We start from the raw sequence: 18,033 nt of genomic DNA, 5'->3' as shown, positions 1-18,033 counted from the left end.
AAGGCCTGAGTCCCCTAAAGAACAGAGGATTGCTCTTAACTGCGGATGGTGTGAAATCTCAGGATAATTGAATGCTTTTCAATGTCTCTCACAGTTGAAGAGAGTTTAACAAAAGAGACGTGGAGGAACTTGGTATCCATACGGCACTCCCTAGAGCTCCATCTCCAGTCTGAAGAATGGAAATCAACCCAGTTGAAGCTGATTGGATCTATTCACTTGAGTAGGAGAGTATCCTACTTCCAGCCATATTTCTGGAAAGACGTAGATACAGCATGCTATTTCGACTGGAAGGAAATTTGGTTTCCACACCTTGGTATCTGTGGGCTCAAGTTCTACCCCAGAATAAAGTTAACCCCTTCACTGACACCTTTGTTGAGGGTAAAAATGAAAGGAGCTCCTCCCCTTGCAGGTGGTTTGTAGTTTTTGGATTTCACTGGAATGGGCAGCTGTATTTCCCTTAATGTCTTAGGAGGAATGTGGAGGGATGGCAAAATATACCTTGGCTCTGGATGGGAGATTTCTCCCTTAGATTTAGTTCGTTCATCCTTTTTCTAGTTGGATCTTGTTGATGGCTACCACTTCTTCCCTGTTGTTTCAAAATATGTCTACTGAGGAAGAACATTTTCTATTTTTCTGGCTCAAGGTTATGTTCCAACATAGTTATCCTTCTTTTATAAGAGCTGAAACTTGCTGAGAACAAAGACCAGGCATACGTATTTGCTTCTTGCTCTCAGTCATTACATTTTCTGGCCAATTAAAGATTGGGCGTGAGGGGAGGAGGAAGCGGGCCTTTTACAGTGGAGATTCTCATCACCATTAGGAGACCTGTCCCTTTTCCTAGTTCAGAAAATAACCTGTGGTTGGGTCCTTGGTGATTCTCCTCACCCTCAGATATATAAATGAGGAGGTAATGTAGGGGGATAATTCTCTAAGAATTCTCATTCTGCATCCTAAGATGGGGAGTCAAGCAGCAAGCCAGATTCTGTCCTAACTGACTCACTCACTCACCCACATTTACATATGGAAGACCATCCTTGAGCTTTATTTCCTTTTGGGGAGAAAAAAAAAGTGGACTGATCTAGAATAGGTTTGGGGAAAAAGGGGTACAGGAGAAAGGATTTTTGTATTAGCCCTTGAAGATACCTGTTCAGCAAGAAGATATACCATTTGCCACCCTCCCAGTATTGAAGAGGGCTGCCTCACCTTTGAGCGGGTGTCTCCAGAAGTTCTGGCTGATGTGCGAGGGACAGGAAGATGCAGAGAGACTACCAAAAGATGTGGCAGAGCTTCTCTTCTACAGCCCTAAGGTGGTCTCCTCAGAGATTCACATCACTGTCTGGCCTTTGGCTTACTCAGGTTAGCTTTCTTCTCTGTCATGATGTTGTGAGAGAGGTGATCCCATTCAGGGAACAGAGTCCAGAAAATGTGGTTCCCTAAGGGAGATTTTGCTTACTGCCGCTGCCAAAAAACAAAATTTTAAAAGCAAGATTGCTAAGAAATAAGGTTGGAGCCCTGAATTACAGCTCTGTTTGCACAGCAGGATGCAAAAGAAACAGTGGGATCAAGCTCTAAAAGCATCAGATAAGTCTGAACTACCTCTGATATTTGCACAAAGAGGCAAAACCAGTCTCCAACAAGGGAATATAAAGGGAATGAAGAGAGGAAAAAAGTTCAGAAACCAAAAAGGATGATGATGATGATGATAACCCTTTCAGCCACAAAGCCCTGTAATATCTCTCTTGTTGATTTAAAGAGGTGTCAGACAACTAGGAACCTGATTCTGGGCTGGACTCCTTAAAAATTCTAGCTAACTCACAAAGACAGTCAGATGCAGAAAAGAACTTGCTCCCATGTTAATACTAACTTCTCAGCAATTCTACTTCCCTGCATCAAATCTAACTCCAAGTTGTATGTAGGAGTTTTTGATGGTCAGCTCTCTGTTCAATATGTGAAGGAGGAACAGATTTTAAAATAAAGTTTTAAAATAAAGTCCACATATTCCAATTTAAAACATAAAACAATGTGTTTGTTCATTTTCAATTGGCAACTCTTGCAGAAGTATCAAGCCATTATTTTTTTAAATATATTTTTACTTTAAAAAAAAAAACTTGCTCAGCCTATGTTTCTTTAAAATTAGTATTTATTCAGCGGTCTACAAACTAATTTGGAGCGTCACAAAAACGGTAAGACGACAATACAACTACCTTTTCTATTAAATCACAAGCAGTACAGATCATCAGCGCCATAGATGCCTATATGTTCAGCATTCCAAAAGAGGTGGCTACCGAGTTCTCCCACAGATGCTAGTAGTGCAATAACCTTTAAGCATAATGAAAGCATACCACAAAGCAATTTCACATAGTAACATGTGAAGCATTCTTAACAGTCCATTTCTGAGGGGGAGAAGAGCAGCACTCATTATGGAGAGAAGTCATCCATAGAAGCAATCCATACCAAAACACAGTTTCAGCATTACTTGAACAATAACGCAAGAAATCCTAGATCTTTCGAGGGGGTTCAAAGGAGGTTGTCCTTTCTTCCAGGAACCTTCCTATAGGGAGGAATTTAGTCAGTCTCTAACAGGACTTGGATTTTATTTGTCATCCTGGTTTTCCTTCCAGTTCTCTTTGCACGGGATTCCCTTTGTCTGGCTAACTAGACACAAAGGGTGGGGGCTATTTCACAGTGTGCTTTTCACTGCAGCCCATTCCACCACACAATTCTCTCACCTTCTCCCTCAGTTGCCCACATCTATCCATTCATGTTTTCGATTGCTTTACAACCTCCATAACCTTCTGTGTTCTTGTTACATCACACTATTCTGTTTACACAAGCAATAAAGAGCTCAACTGACCTTAAAGAACTGACCTGTCTTTAAAGGCAGAAGAGGAGGAAGTATTAAGGAGGCACATCTAGAGCTCCCTGGCATGCAGGGGGGACTGTGGCCTCTGGTATCTGTCACAGGGGACATTGGCCCTTTAAGAGGGAGATGGGCCAGTGCACCTTGACTCATCAGCTGACCTAAACGGGGCTTAAGAGGACACCTGGGAGTCAAGAGAATTAGTCAGGAAAAGGGACAGATGAGAGATGCCTGGGAGTCAGAAGACTGGCAGCTTTCCACTACCAGAGACCATGAGATGGAAGGAAATCTCCGGGAAACAGCCCTCTCTGAAAAGAGGGAAGAATTATCTGGAAGCCAATGGAAAGGCTAGCCTGCTAACATTCCTGAGCCAAGCGTTGGGAAGCTGAAAAGGGCTGTAGGCTAGGAAGCCAGAGAAGGGGCTAGTCTGCTGACCTTCCTAAACCAGAGTAGGCTGGAGAGGGTTGAAAGCTGAGAACAGGAAAGGAGATGCCTGTTGGTTCTCAGAGCCAGAGAGCTAAAGCCTGAAGGCCAGAGGGGGCTGAAGAGTCATGAGAGATGCTGAAGCAATACCTAGGAGAGGATTGAGGAAGAGACCAGGTGTGGTAGAAGACATCAGACTGTGGTATGTGCTACGTTGACTGATCAGGTGGCATGGGATTTTAAGGACTACATGCATAGGGGTGATAAATGGACTAGATTTCAGGACTCCTGTTATGGACTATTTGGCCACATTGTTGTAATAAACATAAGCTCCAAGGAGGGGTAGTCATGAGACAAGAACGCTTATGCAGAGATACTGGGGACTCTGAAGGAAGGTAACTGAGGTTGGTGCATCTGGCATGCTGTGGCCTGATGCAGGAGGGCACTCCAGACGGAGCTGCCCTATTACTATACCCCTAAGGAGGATACAGTGTGGTCAGGACTCTGCCTCCTCCCTACCCTTTTGTGGTGGCTAATGTCATTAGCCAGTACCAGACTTTGTATCTGGGTAACATAGAGAGTGAAACATGGGTGGGTCAGGCTCCTGTATTGCCCCCACTTTGTATATCAGTGTAGGGACACTCAGAACCTGGTCCTTACAAACTTACAGCTTCCCTTAAAGAGGCTTTTCTGCAGAAATTCTGTAGATTTTCATTATTATGGAGAAGAGGAATCCTTGAAGCCAGGAAATCACCTCCTTTCATCCTATGTAAGAGTATTACACTCTCATTAGGATTTTATCTGAATCCCATCCTCATCCCATCCTCTGCAACAACATTCAATTTAATTGCCCAGACCACCTGATGCAAGCATACATACCTTCCTCTTGCCCACAGACTCCCAAGGAGACACATCACTCCATGAAGTGTTGCAAAAATATTTTTCTCCTGGATCATAACCTTTAAGATTCTAAAAGAGAAGGAAAAAAAAAAAAAATATATATATATACACACACACACACACGAAAAATTATTTACAAAACAGATTGCATGTACAAAATATGTATTTAAAAAAAACAGGGAAAAATTCAAATTATGATAAACTGATTGGAAAAAAAATCTAGGTTGCCAAAACTCAATATTGTGCACTTCAAGTTCAGAAAAATTAGGGTCCAATGTTTCAAAATGACCTTACTCACTCCTTATTAGGTTATTTTTAATCGAACTACCACCTCAAGTTATTTAATATAAACAAAATATTTAAAAAAGAGAATCTTAAGTGTTCAGAATGATTTGGGGCTACTCTTTATTCCATTTGCTTCTATCCAAGTTCAGGAATCTTTTAAGGAACAAACTCCTTTCTTCCTTTAATCCACATCACTTCAGCATTTGCCTCCACTCCCCTCCTTTTCCATGACCTCACTTCCATCTCCTCCGCTCCAGAAGTCATTTTGCAAAGGGAACTCAGTCTTTTTACTCTTCAGCAAAGCATCTTTATCACTTTATCTGCAACGATTATGCATTCGGGAACTAGTTTCCTGAAATAAAGCACTATATGTCCTTCAAGTTGTGAGAACATATGTTCCTTGCAGGCACAAAAGTCACCAGCAGGATGAAAGAGTATTATAGCTGAGATTAAGAACAACCTACCTCATTTAAATAGGTGTTTGGCATTGGTTCTCTTGGAATCCTCCACCCCAAAACTAGTTCACCCTATCCTCAAAATTTATATTTGTCTCTTGTTCTCTACATCCAAAGGTTCAGCTCGGTTCCTTTCCCCTCACCACCCATCTCCATCTTCTACCCAAGCCTCTGCACACCAATCCTTCTTTTGCAGTTTCTGCCATATGGCAACTATACTTAATATACCACTTGACTTTGGCACAGTGGAAGTTATCCACCAATCCCACATGCCAGTTTGACATTCAAAGTATACCAGAAACTAGTACCAGAGTAAGTTTTAGAAATTTGTGCTTAAGCCCATGACATTAAATATTTACCTTATGAAAGCGCATATTAAAAGTTAAAAAAAATAAAATAAAGAGAACCATGATTCACAGAATCATAGAATATCAGGGTTGGAAGGGTCCTCAGGAGGTCATCTAATCCAACCCCCTGCTCAAAGCAGGACCAATCCCCAATTTTTGCCCCAGACCCCTAAATGGCCCCCTCAAGGATTGAATGCACAACCCTGGGTTTAGCAGGCCAGTGCTCAAACCACTGAGCTGTTATGCCTTTAAAAACAAACCCATATTCTGCTTTGCAGAGCATCCACTTCAGACTAGTGTCTTCTGCTTTGACGTTCAATTAGACAGAAAGCCTATGGCCACAGAAATTTTTTTTGTGCATACTTCTCCCCTTCTGTAATGTCAAAAGAGCCCATCCCTAAATTTTTGGTCTGTCTTAATTTCAAGCAGCTGCTACTAAAGTGGTTCTTCTAGAAGAAAGAGTTTACAGCTGAAGCTTTCCAACATGGACAAAGACACAGAAAGATAAAAAGGGGGCTCAAGTGGTCTGTTTTGCAGGCCTCCAGCTACCCCAATTGCCCTATAAGTTAAAGGAAGGCCAAAAGGCAGCTTTAGAATTATATCCTCAAACTCACACCAGTAAGAGTTTCTTGTGCAAAGATCTGTCTCGTTAGCCAGGTCTCAAAAAGGAAAAACTAAAACAGAGCATCAAAATAAGAAATCCAGAAATAGTGAAAATAAATCACAAGAATTCAAAAAGAGCAATTCAAACCCAGAGATGTCTCCCACAACCTAGAAGAGACAAGCAAAGAATCCTCCCCCTCACTTTGGAAAGCTGCAAAATTTCTCCGAGCAATAAATGGAAAGATTCTAAAACAGCTCCTGCCCCTCCCCACCAATCCCTGTAGAAATTCTAAAGCTGATACTTAAACTTCGTCAACAGCTTCCCACCAAAGCCCACGATCCTTGCAGACAGCATCTTAAGATAAAAAAAACTTAGCATGAGAAATCCTATAGCCCCCCAATTTTTTCTCCCAAAAGTTAAATGGATAAGAAAGTGGAAAAGCTTGTCAGACACATACTGACCTAACATTTTGCTAACTCAGCACTTGTATTTGTGGAATCTACATAGCCTGGTGTAATCAGTTATAAAAGGATCCAAGGAATGTCAAGTTGTCCTTGAATTTGTGCAACTTTTTACAGTATTTACTTTCTACACTGATGTACCTCATGAATGAAAAACTCTCTCACTTATACAAAGCAATTACCAGAAGGGACTTAGGCTCAAAAATCTTGAATGTTGACTTCTGCTTTAACTTTTAATATTTACTACAGATCCTAACCTGTTGGAGAAGAGTTAGAATAAGTTGACAATACATCTAGGACGTCACACTATAGGTGCACTTAATGTAGTATTGTTCAGGGTAGACTGATTTAAATCAAAATGATTTAACTAATTGATTTTAATCTTATTTTGCACTGGTATTATTAAAGTTACCTTCCTAAAGCAAATCTGATTCTCATTGTTTCAACTTACCATTTTAATGGTTACCAAACTAAATATAGCTATGATACCAAATTTGGTACTACTTCCTGCTAACCAGGAGGCTACAGTACATCTATATACACATTTATTTAAGCAATTATCTATCTTAACATTCATTTACTCAGATTTTCATATTAATTTATTATGTTAGAAAAATGGTGAATGATGCATTTCTCATTCACTAGATTTTTTTCTTTTAAACTTATGATCTGTGGCAAGTTCTATTTGCATGAAAAAAGTCTTTTTAAATGAATTCCAGTTAATTACATAAAACCACCTTTAGTATGGATACAGAAGGGGAAAAAATTATCAAAAACGTGTTTTGCTCTTAGAACTAATCAATTTATTAAGTAAAGAAAGTATTATCTGTAGTTAGTAAATTGAACAGATTGTTTCTGGTCACTGTGTCCTTCAAGATTTTAGAACTAGTAGATCTCATCCTCTCACATGTAGTTTTTTTCCCCGCCCAATAGATTTGAAGTAAGCCAGCTTCCCTGCTTTTTCTACTCCTAGTTGGTTCCTCAACTTTGGATGAACTAGCCATTGAAGTGAACAGTTGAATAAAGTGAAAGGAAAAAAATATTCTCTACACCCTACAGAAGAGGCTACTGCTGTCAAAAAGCTGGTTTAGCACTTCTATAAGCTCTGGTTCCATGTGCTTAGCCAGGGACTTCCCCATGCTTAGTGGTTTCACTTCCTTTAAAAAACTTTGGAAGCAAATAGGTATTGTTTACTCTAATAAAATCATTTAAATTAAAAAGAATACATATTAAGTTTAGGTCTTAGCATATATTGTCATAATTTCATGGTGAATTTTAAGAAGTGTTTTGTTTTGTTTTTAAATCCACCCTGATACGGTTGTGCAGCAGATACAACCATGAATCTGGGACAGAAGGCCCATCTCTTCCTCTCAAAGGAGAGAGAGTAAAAGCTGTTAGCCAACAAACAGGCCCTTTTGTTCTCCTGGTTACAAAGAGAGACCAACCTTCAGACGTACCTTGCCTCCAGAGACAAATGCTAATTATTATATCTTACTAGAAACTTCCCTTTTTGGAGACCTGTTTCATAGTTACCTCAGCATGGTAGGTTAGTTCTATATCATTATCATGATAATGATAATGTTTATGGTTACTGGATTTTCCTTCCTCCCCAAGAGGAGTGGGTGTCCAAAATTTCATCCAGATATAGAGAAACTAAGCTACTTCTTACCTATTAAATATCAACACTGGTCAAAATGGTTTAGTGATTACTGAAAGTCACACTATGCTGCAATGGAACCCAAGAAGTCTAAAAACCATCACCGCAGTTGATGAAGTCCTCCCATACTCAACAGAAATAGCTGTAGCTTATCTAGAAAGCCAAACATCAGTAACTGAATTGACAAGGATTTTATATCCGATAACTCAATTTGCTGAGCCCTTTTTCTACTCACACACACCATATCTTCCCGCCATGATTACCATGCTTGCCAAAAACCTTTTTATGCTTTGAAGAGGGTCTTAGTCACTAATCCTCTCTCAATTTATTCTATAGCACAATCAAAAGTTGATTTTACAATAATTTCCATAGTAAGAAATTGATATCAAACCAAGATTTGGACTTCAAAGGATCTAGGTATAAGAATTTAGGAATGAGAAATATTCCGATTAAAATATAGTATTTTCAATCAGAATAGAGGGAATATGCAAAATACTGGACAAATACATAAAAAGTGTTCTCTTTTGTCAAGTTTATTCAAATGCTAAAGTCCCTCAGACAAAGATTTAACTAGAATAACCAAATGTCAACACTGTTTCAGGATTAGCGAAGCACAGTGATCCAAAGCACATTTATTTTGTGTGCAAGTCTTAAATGACCAATTTCAAATAGCAGTCACTGTAAAAAAACAGCAAGATTTCCCACAAAATGTTTTAGTCCTTTATCCTATGAGCAGGTCACACCTACAGACGTAACGTTAAGTCCTCATCTGGTGACAAAGTCAAGTCAAATATACTGAAAAGGCAATGAAAGATCATATTTAAAAACTGGTCAAGTCAAGGCTACCATTTAGTAGTCTATTTAGTTCTTGAAAAGTGATTGCATTTGCAGCTTTTTGATATTAAGTTCTCTAATCTGTTCGTGCATATTCTCTTTGCTTGTTGCATTTAAGTATTCCTCAGAAAATGACAGTCTCTGCTCAACAAAACGATGTCACATTTGTCTTCATAGCCTCAGTGCACTTGATGATGGACTGCTTAAATTTGTGGAGATGCAATACTGAATTGCCACACAAAACAGTTTGACTTTTTTCCCCCCACGAAGTGATCTTGAGTCAAGTTTCTAAAACCTGTAACAGATTACGGTCTCTCTTTGCTTGGTTTATAAATGTTGACAGTTTGTACATCCTTTAGAGATTTCTTCTTGATATGCCAAGGCAGAGCAGTTAGTACCTTTGAGTTTGCTCACGTCTTCATTTGTTCATGGTTTGTGGTTTGGTTGTTGGCTTTTTTGTTTTTGTTTTTAAATTAAGAGTCCAATACAGGAAAGCACTCATGTAGCGGACAAGCAACATTTCCTTAAGTAACAGTGCTTTCATTTGATGCAATACTACCAGTAAAGAGTATGCAGCACCCTGCATTTCATGCCTTTCTAAAAATCAAAATGTTTCAATAACTTATGTTGCAGGAAACTCCCAATTCCAGGCCTATAACAGATTGCGAGACTCAGGCAATCAATCATCCAAGTAAGGATGCAGTTCTTTCTTGACCCACCCACATTATAAATTTCTAAGACAGATGAATAGTATATATACACTAAACTGTGAAAGACTTTTCAAAAATTTAAAATTCAAGTTTCAGCAGTTTGTGTTACGTTACTTCAATTCTTTACCTGCAATAACTCCCTGCAGCTGTCAAGCCCAATATCCACAAGAATGCCCTTCACCTTTTTTCGAGACTTCCTGATATTATCAAGATTTTGAACAGGAATTTGAAACATTTTGCACTTTTCCTGAAAGAGAAAGACAAAAATAATGTGATGGAACATTTGTACATGCACACTTATGCTGTGTAGTGTTATAGCAGTAATTTATATCATGGGGAATGCTTCCCTCAAAAATCTACTTTCCAGCATGAAAAGCAAAAGGCTTTGAACAAGGAACTGTTCTCTATTAGTATATGATCTTATGAGATCACTTCCTTACTCTAAAACAAACATGCATGTTCTTATGTTACCCCAAGATTTCAAAATAATTCAAATTCCTCCCACCCTGACTGAAAAGTAGCCAAATTCTATTCTTCGTTCCTGTTTGGTAGCTATATTGTGAGCTTCAGCATGGAAGCCTGAATCATGCTAACTTCTGACTAGATTTAGAAAACCACCACTATTTCACCTAGTGGAGATATAACATGCAAATGAAAATGTGATACTACTTCTGCCTCCAAGGAAACCGCAATCTGTGTGTGTGCGCGCGCGCGCAGTGGGCACTTTTTGCCATGTATCTGCTCAGATATATTAAGTACAGTTGTTCATGAAATCAGGCTTTCCTGCAACTGCTACTACCAAAGACCACTTTGCTTAAGTGACATGGAACCAGACTTGCAATAGAAGACTAATGCAGTTTTCCAACCTGCAGAACTCCACCACTTCAAAACCACGGTGGACAGCTGAAGCCGCGAACATAAGCTGAGTTTTAAAAACAGATTTGTAAATAATGGTATGGCTATAGCAGTGCTTCTCAGCTGATGTACATTCAGATTTCTTGCTTGGTAAAATCGGTGTGGATTTCTAACATTGTACAGATTTTTGGGATGACTATATCTCACTATCACCCAGTTACCCAAGCTAGGCAAAGGTAAACCTACGGATGAGGAAAAGCTGGCTGAAGTTAAATCCCAGCAAAACAGAGGTCCTGCTGTAGGCAGAGGGAATTACTTCTTAGAGACCACCACCACTGCAAGCCCCTCTGTTTGAAGAAATATGCCCACTGATCATCAAGACAAGTATGCACTTTAGGATTTCTTCTGTGCTTCCCATTAACGCTGGCCTCTTGTACTGCCGCATCCAGGAGAAACACCTTCTACCATCTCCAGCTGGCCAGAAGACCGCATCCCATCTTTGATGACCTAGCCTTGATAATACACACCTTCATCAACTCCTATTTGAATTCCAGTGCAACTTATTTGGGCTTCAAAGCATCAGCCCTGAGAAACTGAAACTGGTGCACAATACAGCAGCATGCCTACTCAGTAACACGTTACTGATAGAACAAAGAACTGGGTGATATGCTTACACACACAGCTCTGTGAGGATCCAGTGAAGGTCTAAGTCTTTATTTCCAAAACCTAAGTAGTCTGGGAGCAGATCACCCAAAAAAAAACCTGCTTCACCTTTCAGAATCTCAAGTGCCCTCAACAGCTCCATTTCTCAAAACAAGAGAGCTGTCCCTTACAGAATAAGGCTTACCTCTACAGAAGTCAGGATTTTTCTCCCACAGAAACTATGAGCTACCACAAACCCAATCTACAACCCAGTCCAGATGGAAAATACACTTCTTCAACCTTTAATTCCTTCCAAACAAATAAGCATCTTAACTTATGTACACAAAACCACCTGCTATTTTCCTCTCCTCTTCCCTCACAGAAAGGGAGCCCCATATGACAGATGCTAGTCTCCTTGGTTTTTTGTTGTTTTTTTTAAAACAAACTCTGGACGGCATTCAGATACCATGGGAAAGAGATAAATCCTTATTCCAAATTAAGATCAAGTGGAAATGTGGACACTTTAAAGTTCTAGTTTACAACCAATGCAGCTATTGTATCAGGTTATATGCACCAGACTCCATAGTCTACTGTACAAGAATGCAGTTGATAAAATGCTACTATGATCAATTCAGCCACAAGGAGATATGGGTTCCATATATGTGTTAGTCCACTGGAAATATTTCTTCCACCATTTTTGGAGGATCTTCCTTCTCATTCAGAAGCATCAATGTATCAATTAGATGAAGAGAGACTTTCCTCAAGAAGCAAGCTATCTACCAAGCTAGAACCATCAGCTTACTAAGACAGCACTAATAACCCATGTCCATACTTTTCAGTCCTGTTTTAACAAATCAAATTTCTTCTAAAACTGAAGACCAGGATTATTAATCCAGATAAAACAATATTCTTGAACACAGCTGGCTTTATATATTCCAGTTTTCAAGATGCAGTTCTTCAATCCAAGAGATGTACATTCCACAAGTACTAAATATGCCACTGGTCTTAACACAATGCTTGGAAGAGTTCAAATTATAATTTACTACACTTCGATAATCCATTTAAAATATATAACACATTTTCTTCTATCGTAAGTCAGGAATTCCAACTTTCTGAGCTTGTTTTTCCAAGTCCTCAGTTTCATTTTCTCAGTTCACAATATTCAGTATTTCACAGCTAGAATAGCGTATCATCCATCCATTTTTATTTCCATGTCATTAGTTGTTTTGGTTTTTTAAGCCTTCAATCTTTAACCAAAACTTTCCATTTGTTGCATCCTGAACTACCGCCAATCTTTTGCTATCGACCACCAGTTTCTTGCCAACCGAAGCCAACACTGGGTCAACAAAGAAAATTCAGTAAGATACATAATAATAGAATGCTTTTGGAAAATTAAGTGCAAAACCCAAACAAATCACTGTCTTTGAGATTACTTGCTATCTTTATGGCTGATCCTGCAGTCCTGACACATGAATCATCTTTAAATCATTCATATAGCCCTTAGTGGTATTTTGTCCATTAACCTTTTTCCTTTAAATATTGTCTGACTTGGGTAAAACTTCCATAACAGTATTGTATTGGACCCGAGTACAGCATGAGGTTTTCTCCACTATTTTAGAGCATATGAATAGTAATATTCTCCATATTAAATCATGCAAATGATCTGCTTTTCAACCAAGAGAAGACACCACCAAGACTGCAGATTCTTCCTACCAGTACAATGTTTACTATTGAAACACTGTTCCAAGCAACATAGTTCAAACATTATATTATGAATCAGAGGAACATTTAACCAAAACTAGTGTGCTTGAAGACCATTTCTGTGCATCCAAAAAATTAGCAAAAAATTAACAATTTCACCCCTTGAAAGAGAGAGGTGACCTGAGAATGAAAAACTAATTGCACTTTTGATTTCTGATGTACAGAGAAAGGCTGAAATTTTTTCCCCCTGCTTGATATTTACATTGGAAATTCAGGTTCTGACTAGCCTAGAAGGTATACACAGCTAAGCAACTGAGGAAGGAATTTTAGTCAGACAGTTAAAGATGATGTGGGGTTTTTTTGTTTTTTAAGAATTCCCCACCCATTTAAAATTTCCAACATACATATTGGAAAAGAAAGTCTTTTCCAACAATTCAACACCTCAACCTTTCAATTAATATGCGAGATAATATTCATCTACAGACTCTCTACAAGTCCTCCACCAAAATCAGGACAGACCAGAGTGATATTCCTCTTATTTCTAAAGGAGAAAATAGCAACAGCAAAAAAGGGCATATGTACAACTGTATAAAAAAAGTCTTTTTGCAGGTCACCTTTAAAGTGTGCATGAACTGTTGGAGATACAGATATGGAAAGTTCCATTCCAGATTACATAGACTAATATACAGACTCTCAAATAAGATAGAGCACACCTATTGTACAGCTGACAATTGCAAAAGAAAATGATATTCTGTATAACCTTCACCCTTTTCCCCCTTCACATTTAAAGCAAAAAAGCAGATAATCAAAAACTATAACTGAAGTTTGCAAAGGCTGATTTCTTCAACAAACTATATTTTCTAAGAGTGAACTAGCAGACTTTTGGAAAAATAAAAAAATTTGGAGAGGGGGTGTCATTTATAGAACCTGAAAGAATATGTGTCAACTCTACAGAGTTTAACACACACTTGAATTCTAAAGCAAGATATCAGGGGAAGGACTCATTCTCTTTACATGTGAGGACTTCAGATCAAGATTTTGCATTTACCCTGAAACTGCTATCACTATGCCAAACATTCACATTTGTTGTACTCAATTGTCACAAGGAAAATGCAGAACTTTGCATTTTGATCTTGATCTGTAAATAAAGGAAAGATTTTTCTGATATCTTGCTTTAGAATGCAAGTATACTTGTAATTTTCAGTTGATTTTATATATTTTCACTGTATTAAGAATTTTTTAAAAATTACACGAGATTCAGTTCACATTTTAGTTTCATTTCATCCAGCTGCATGTTTTTCAGCTGAAGAAAAAACAAATTAAGCATTAATTTAGTATTCAGGCAATACATAAAAATATTTAAAAAGAGCTAAAATAAGTTAACTTGTAATTTTACAAGCACACCCCTTAAGTGAGCAAAACAGTTTTCCTTAGCTAAGAAAGTAGCAAACAATTTCAATACTGACAGTTTACACCATATTCTCAAACAGTAAGTGATGAACATTTTATTGGAATGCATATCAGCCTAAGAAATTGATTTGTTGGAAATTGTTCCTTTAGTTCTGAAGCATGGAGAGGAAATCAAATTAAAAGTTTCCTGCAAAACAACTGCTATTTAAAATTATAGTTTTGTTATTCTGGAGTGTATATTCCCTTAGGGTTACTCTCTGTATGATAAACTAAAGAGAACAACACAAGTTTCATTACACTAACTTTGGTTTCCTGCCATATTCTAAACACGGAAGTCTCTCCCTAGCTCAAAATGCAGCTATCCAGCCAGATAAGAGAGGAGGAGGAGACTGTTTTTAAAACAAACTTTTAGGGCTTCTCTACACAGGGAACTTGACCAGCATTGCTATAGTGGAATAACTATTCCATTAAAGCTATTCCAGAATAACTTGCCATATCGACACTCCATGGGGAGTTATTCTAGAATATCTTTAGTGTGACAGTTATTCCACTATAGCAATGCTGGTCAAGTTCTCTGGGTAGAGAAGCCTCAAAGGTAGGCATATCTATAGTAAAATAAATATTCATTTATCAATTTCCCACCTAGATAGGTCCTAAGACAACCCTGATTTACTTAGACATTAGCTACCACTCATTTTCACATTACAAGACTGTATCATTAGAATGTATCTGAAACCATCAGGCTTACAGAAGGGCTCTGACTACTCGCTTCCACTATTCTAGAGATGTCCTGAACAAACATACAGGTTAGGGTTGAGGAAGTACATCTGCATGGCCTAGACTCCCTCAGTATTCTGGTTAAAGAGGAGATTTGGTTTTGGAATGAGGATGGCATCCTTCCCATCTGTTACCTGAAGTCTGACGACCAAAGGACTTCACAGTCATTATGGAGTGTGCACAAGAGGCAGTACACTCTGAACAAGGCAGCCAACTAACTCAATCCTTTCATCTTCCCTTTAACCTCTCTTCCTTCTCTGGATGATGTGGGTTTTAACTACTGAGAGTTTAAAACAAAACAAAACAAAACAAAACAAACAAACAAAAAAAAACAGATCAGGAGACAAGCGTAGGTTGAGGCTCAACCCTGCCACTGCCTGCAGGAATGTTTTTCAGTACTGCACGCTCCATGCGTTTAGAGGTACTGTGTATCCCTTCTATTACCTTGTTAGAGTTACACACCCAAAGTACTTTTCTATACTATACCATGGCAGGAAAGTGGGGGAGGGTGACAGGCAGGAGAGAAGCAGGAAAAAGAGAGCACTGCCCTCTCTAACACTCTCACTCCATGCGTGGTAGGGTACCTAGGAAGCACCCTCCACCTCACCTTCCAGAACTTTCTGCACATGCTCAGTAGCAACATTCAAACATTCTGAAACACATCAATATTCCACACATGCCTGCTGTCCTTATTTGCCTCAGAATTACAGCCTCCTGACCTTTCTCTTACTTTGGTTATGTACCTCAGCTGACCTTTTCCCTACTTTTGTACTACACATGCTCAGAAAGATCATGTGACCTGCTGCTTCCAATGATGATATGACTCTTGCTTATTCAAAATGGAGGTCGAGAATGCACAATGGAATCTATGGAATTTCTCTGGTATCTGCTCCCTGCAGGGTACCCAGGAAGCACCCTCTACCCGCCTCCCAGTGGGTACCAGATACTTAGCATGTGGAGGATGTATCCGACTCTGCAAGTCCCAAGGACCTTAAACCTTTTGTGCCCCCAGGCGAGCTGAGGCCATTGCAGACACACACCAACCCCTGGAGAGAAGGAGGGAGGGGGTGTCGGGGGGGGGTTCCTCCTCACTGCGTTAAGTATGGGGGGGAGGAGTGACGAGTAAATGGAGCAGGTACAATGTACGCTGGGGCACGATGCTCTGGGCTGGGGCAGGAGGTGGGCGTGTATATCCATAAAGAAACGCAGGGCGCCCGAGGCTGCCTGAACCGAGCCGCCTCCTGGGCACCTGCCGCTCCGAGCTGGGAGTGCATGGCCAGCCCGCGCCCCGAGCTGAGCACGCTCAGCCCGCCCGGGGATACTGTCGCTCCGCCGCGCGGTCTGTCTCGGGCGCTTGGACCAGCCCTGCCGCGCTGGGGGCGGGCGCTCCCTGTACCTACCCGGCCAGGCTGTAGGGGGAGCTCGCTCGCTCCTCGCCACCGCCTCCCCAGTGCGTGGGTCCGCGCGGCAGCCTCCGCCTCCCGCTCCTCACAAAGCCAGCCGCGCTGCGCCGCCTGCCCGCCTCGCCGGCGCCGGCTCCTCCTCCCGGCCCCGGGGCCACCCGCTGCGCCCAGCTCTCAGTCACAGAACAGCGGCAGCATCGTCAGCGCCCTGGCCCCCCTCAGGGCCCCGCTCCCATCCATCCGCCTCCGCTGGCCCCTGATCCAGCCCAAACCAGAAAGAGAAAATGGCGCTCGATTTATCCCAGGAAGTGACGTTCTACTCATTTGCATATCAGGCAGCAGACCAATAGGGAGAGGGTTTGGCCAAGGCTCCTATTGGCTCCCTCCATCAGCTCCTTGGGGAGAGGCTAGGTACTCAAGGTGCAAGATGTTGGGGGGCTGAACCCCCCATGGATCCCCCTGACTCACCTGTTACCTCCTTTACCTTTCCCTCCTGTTCTGGTCCTTCTGAGTGGGCACAAGGGGTGCCTATCACTAGGTTTTAAGATGACCATGTGACGTCATCCTGAAGAGGGAGGGGTCTGATTTCACTCCCATCAATAACACCACGTGGTCACCCAGCAGCCTTAACTTCATTTGCATGGGATGTTGGGTGAAGCTTCATTTGCATCTGCAGGATTATCAACTGCCCACTCACATCCAACAGCCAATAGGATTATGCCATGTCAAGTAACAGTGTTTCCCATTGGAAGAGAAAACTAGTGGTTCAAGCTCTTTAAGCAGAAACTGTTTCTACACATGGCTTACACTCTGCCTGAATGAGTAACCAGAAACCCAAAAATATGGTTCTCCAGTACAACTGGTTGTGCAAATACTGTGGAACTAATACATAGTGTGAAATCTTCTCCCCCCCAAAAAAAGCATGGATAAAGTTGATTGGCTGAGTACACTTCAGGATAAAAAATCTGCAGCAAATTAAAAGGAAAGAGGCTATTCTAAACTAATGGGAGACATTAAGAAATGTGAGGAGAATTCAACCTGATGGAGACATCAAACTGTAGTAATACAGTGATTAGAGGTGAATGGCAGCATAGGTAGGGGATCTATTATTGAGTAGATCAATTGGACTGGAAGCTTATTTTCAGCATTCTTAATCTTTGATGGTTTGTATACTTAAGAATTTTAACCAAGTAGGTGATTTTCCCTGCCGATGTCCATGTATGCTCTTGAATCAGCTATGGTCTTCCCTCAAGTCTAGGATCAAGCTTGCTGTTTTTGGAAGAATATGTGACCTATAAGAAAAATATATCTTCTTCATAGATATCTCTTTTGAGGAGAGATATACAGTATCTATTTATAAGATACAGACATACATTTATGAAGGCACTATTATAGTTTCCTGCTGTTACAAGAGATTTTTTTTAAATAAAGTTGAAACATAGAATTTACATCATCAACAATACAGATGTCACCTATATTACTGACATTGGAAATGACTTCCAGAAGTTTGAAGGGAATCTTAGCGAAGACATGGATACTCTGCCTACTGGCTTTTAGCAATGGAGACTAAGGGCTTGTCTACACTATCTCTGAAGTTGATGTAAATTATGTCGCTCAGGGGTGTGAAAAAAACACCCTCTTGAGCGACATAACTTACATCGACTTAATGTGGTGTCTACACTAGGGTATGTTGGCTGGAGATGCTCTCC

General features: G+C 40.3%; 1 protein-coding gene across 6 annotated transcripts in view; it reads right to left on the bottom strand.

Moving 5' to 3' along the window:
• Window positions 1-16,607, bottom strand: part of ADNP2 (ADNP homeobox 2) — a 31,329-nt gene extending 14,722 nt beyond the window's left edge. For 2 of the 6 annotated variants that reach the window (XM_077810548.1, XM_077810547.1), the window contains exons 1-3: window positions 16,322-16,607; window positions 15,056-15,201; window positions 4,163-4,252 (exon numbers count right to left, since the gene is read on the bottom strand). Coding sequence is in view for 3 of the 6 variants with exons in the window: in XM_077810544.1 (XP_077666670.1) it covers window positions 4,163-4,252; window positions 9,664-9,771 (198 nt within the window). In the remaining 3 variants the exon portion in view is untranslated. Of the gene's footprint in view, window positions 1-4,162; window positions 4,253-9,663; window positions 9,784-15,055; window positions 15,202-16,321 lie in introns of all 6 variants that reach the window. The other 4 variants (XM_077810544.1, XM_077810545.1, XM_077810546.1 and 1 more) reach the window with 4 other exon arrangements.
• Window positions 16,608-18,033: the final 1,426 nt, after the last annotated feature.

Source organism: Eretmochelys imbricata, chromosome 2, assembly GCF_965152235.1.
Source record: "Eretmochelys imbricata isolate rEreImb1 chromosome 2, rEreImb1.hap1, whole genome shotgun sequence".
Lineage (NCBI taxonomy): Eukaryota > Metazoa > Chordata > Testudines > Cheloniidae > Eretmochelys > Eretmochelys imbricata.
The sequence above is the reverse complement of the archived record's forward strand: the minus strand, read 5'-3'. Positions and strand labels throughout refer to the sequence as shown.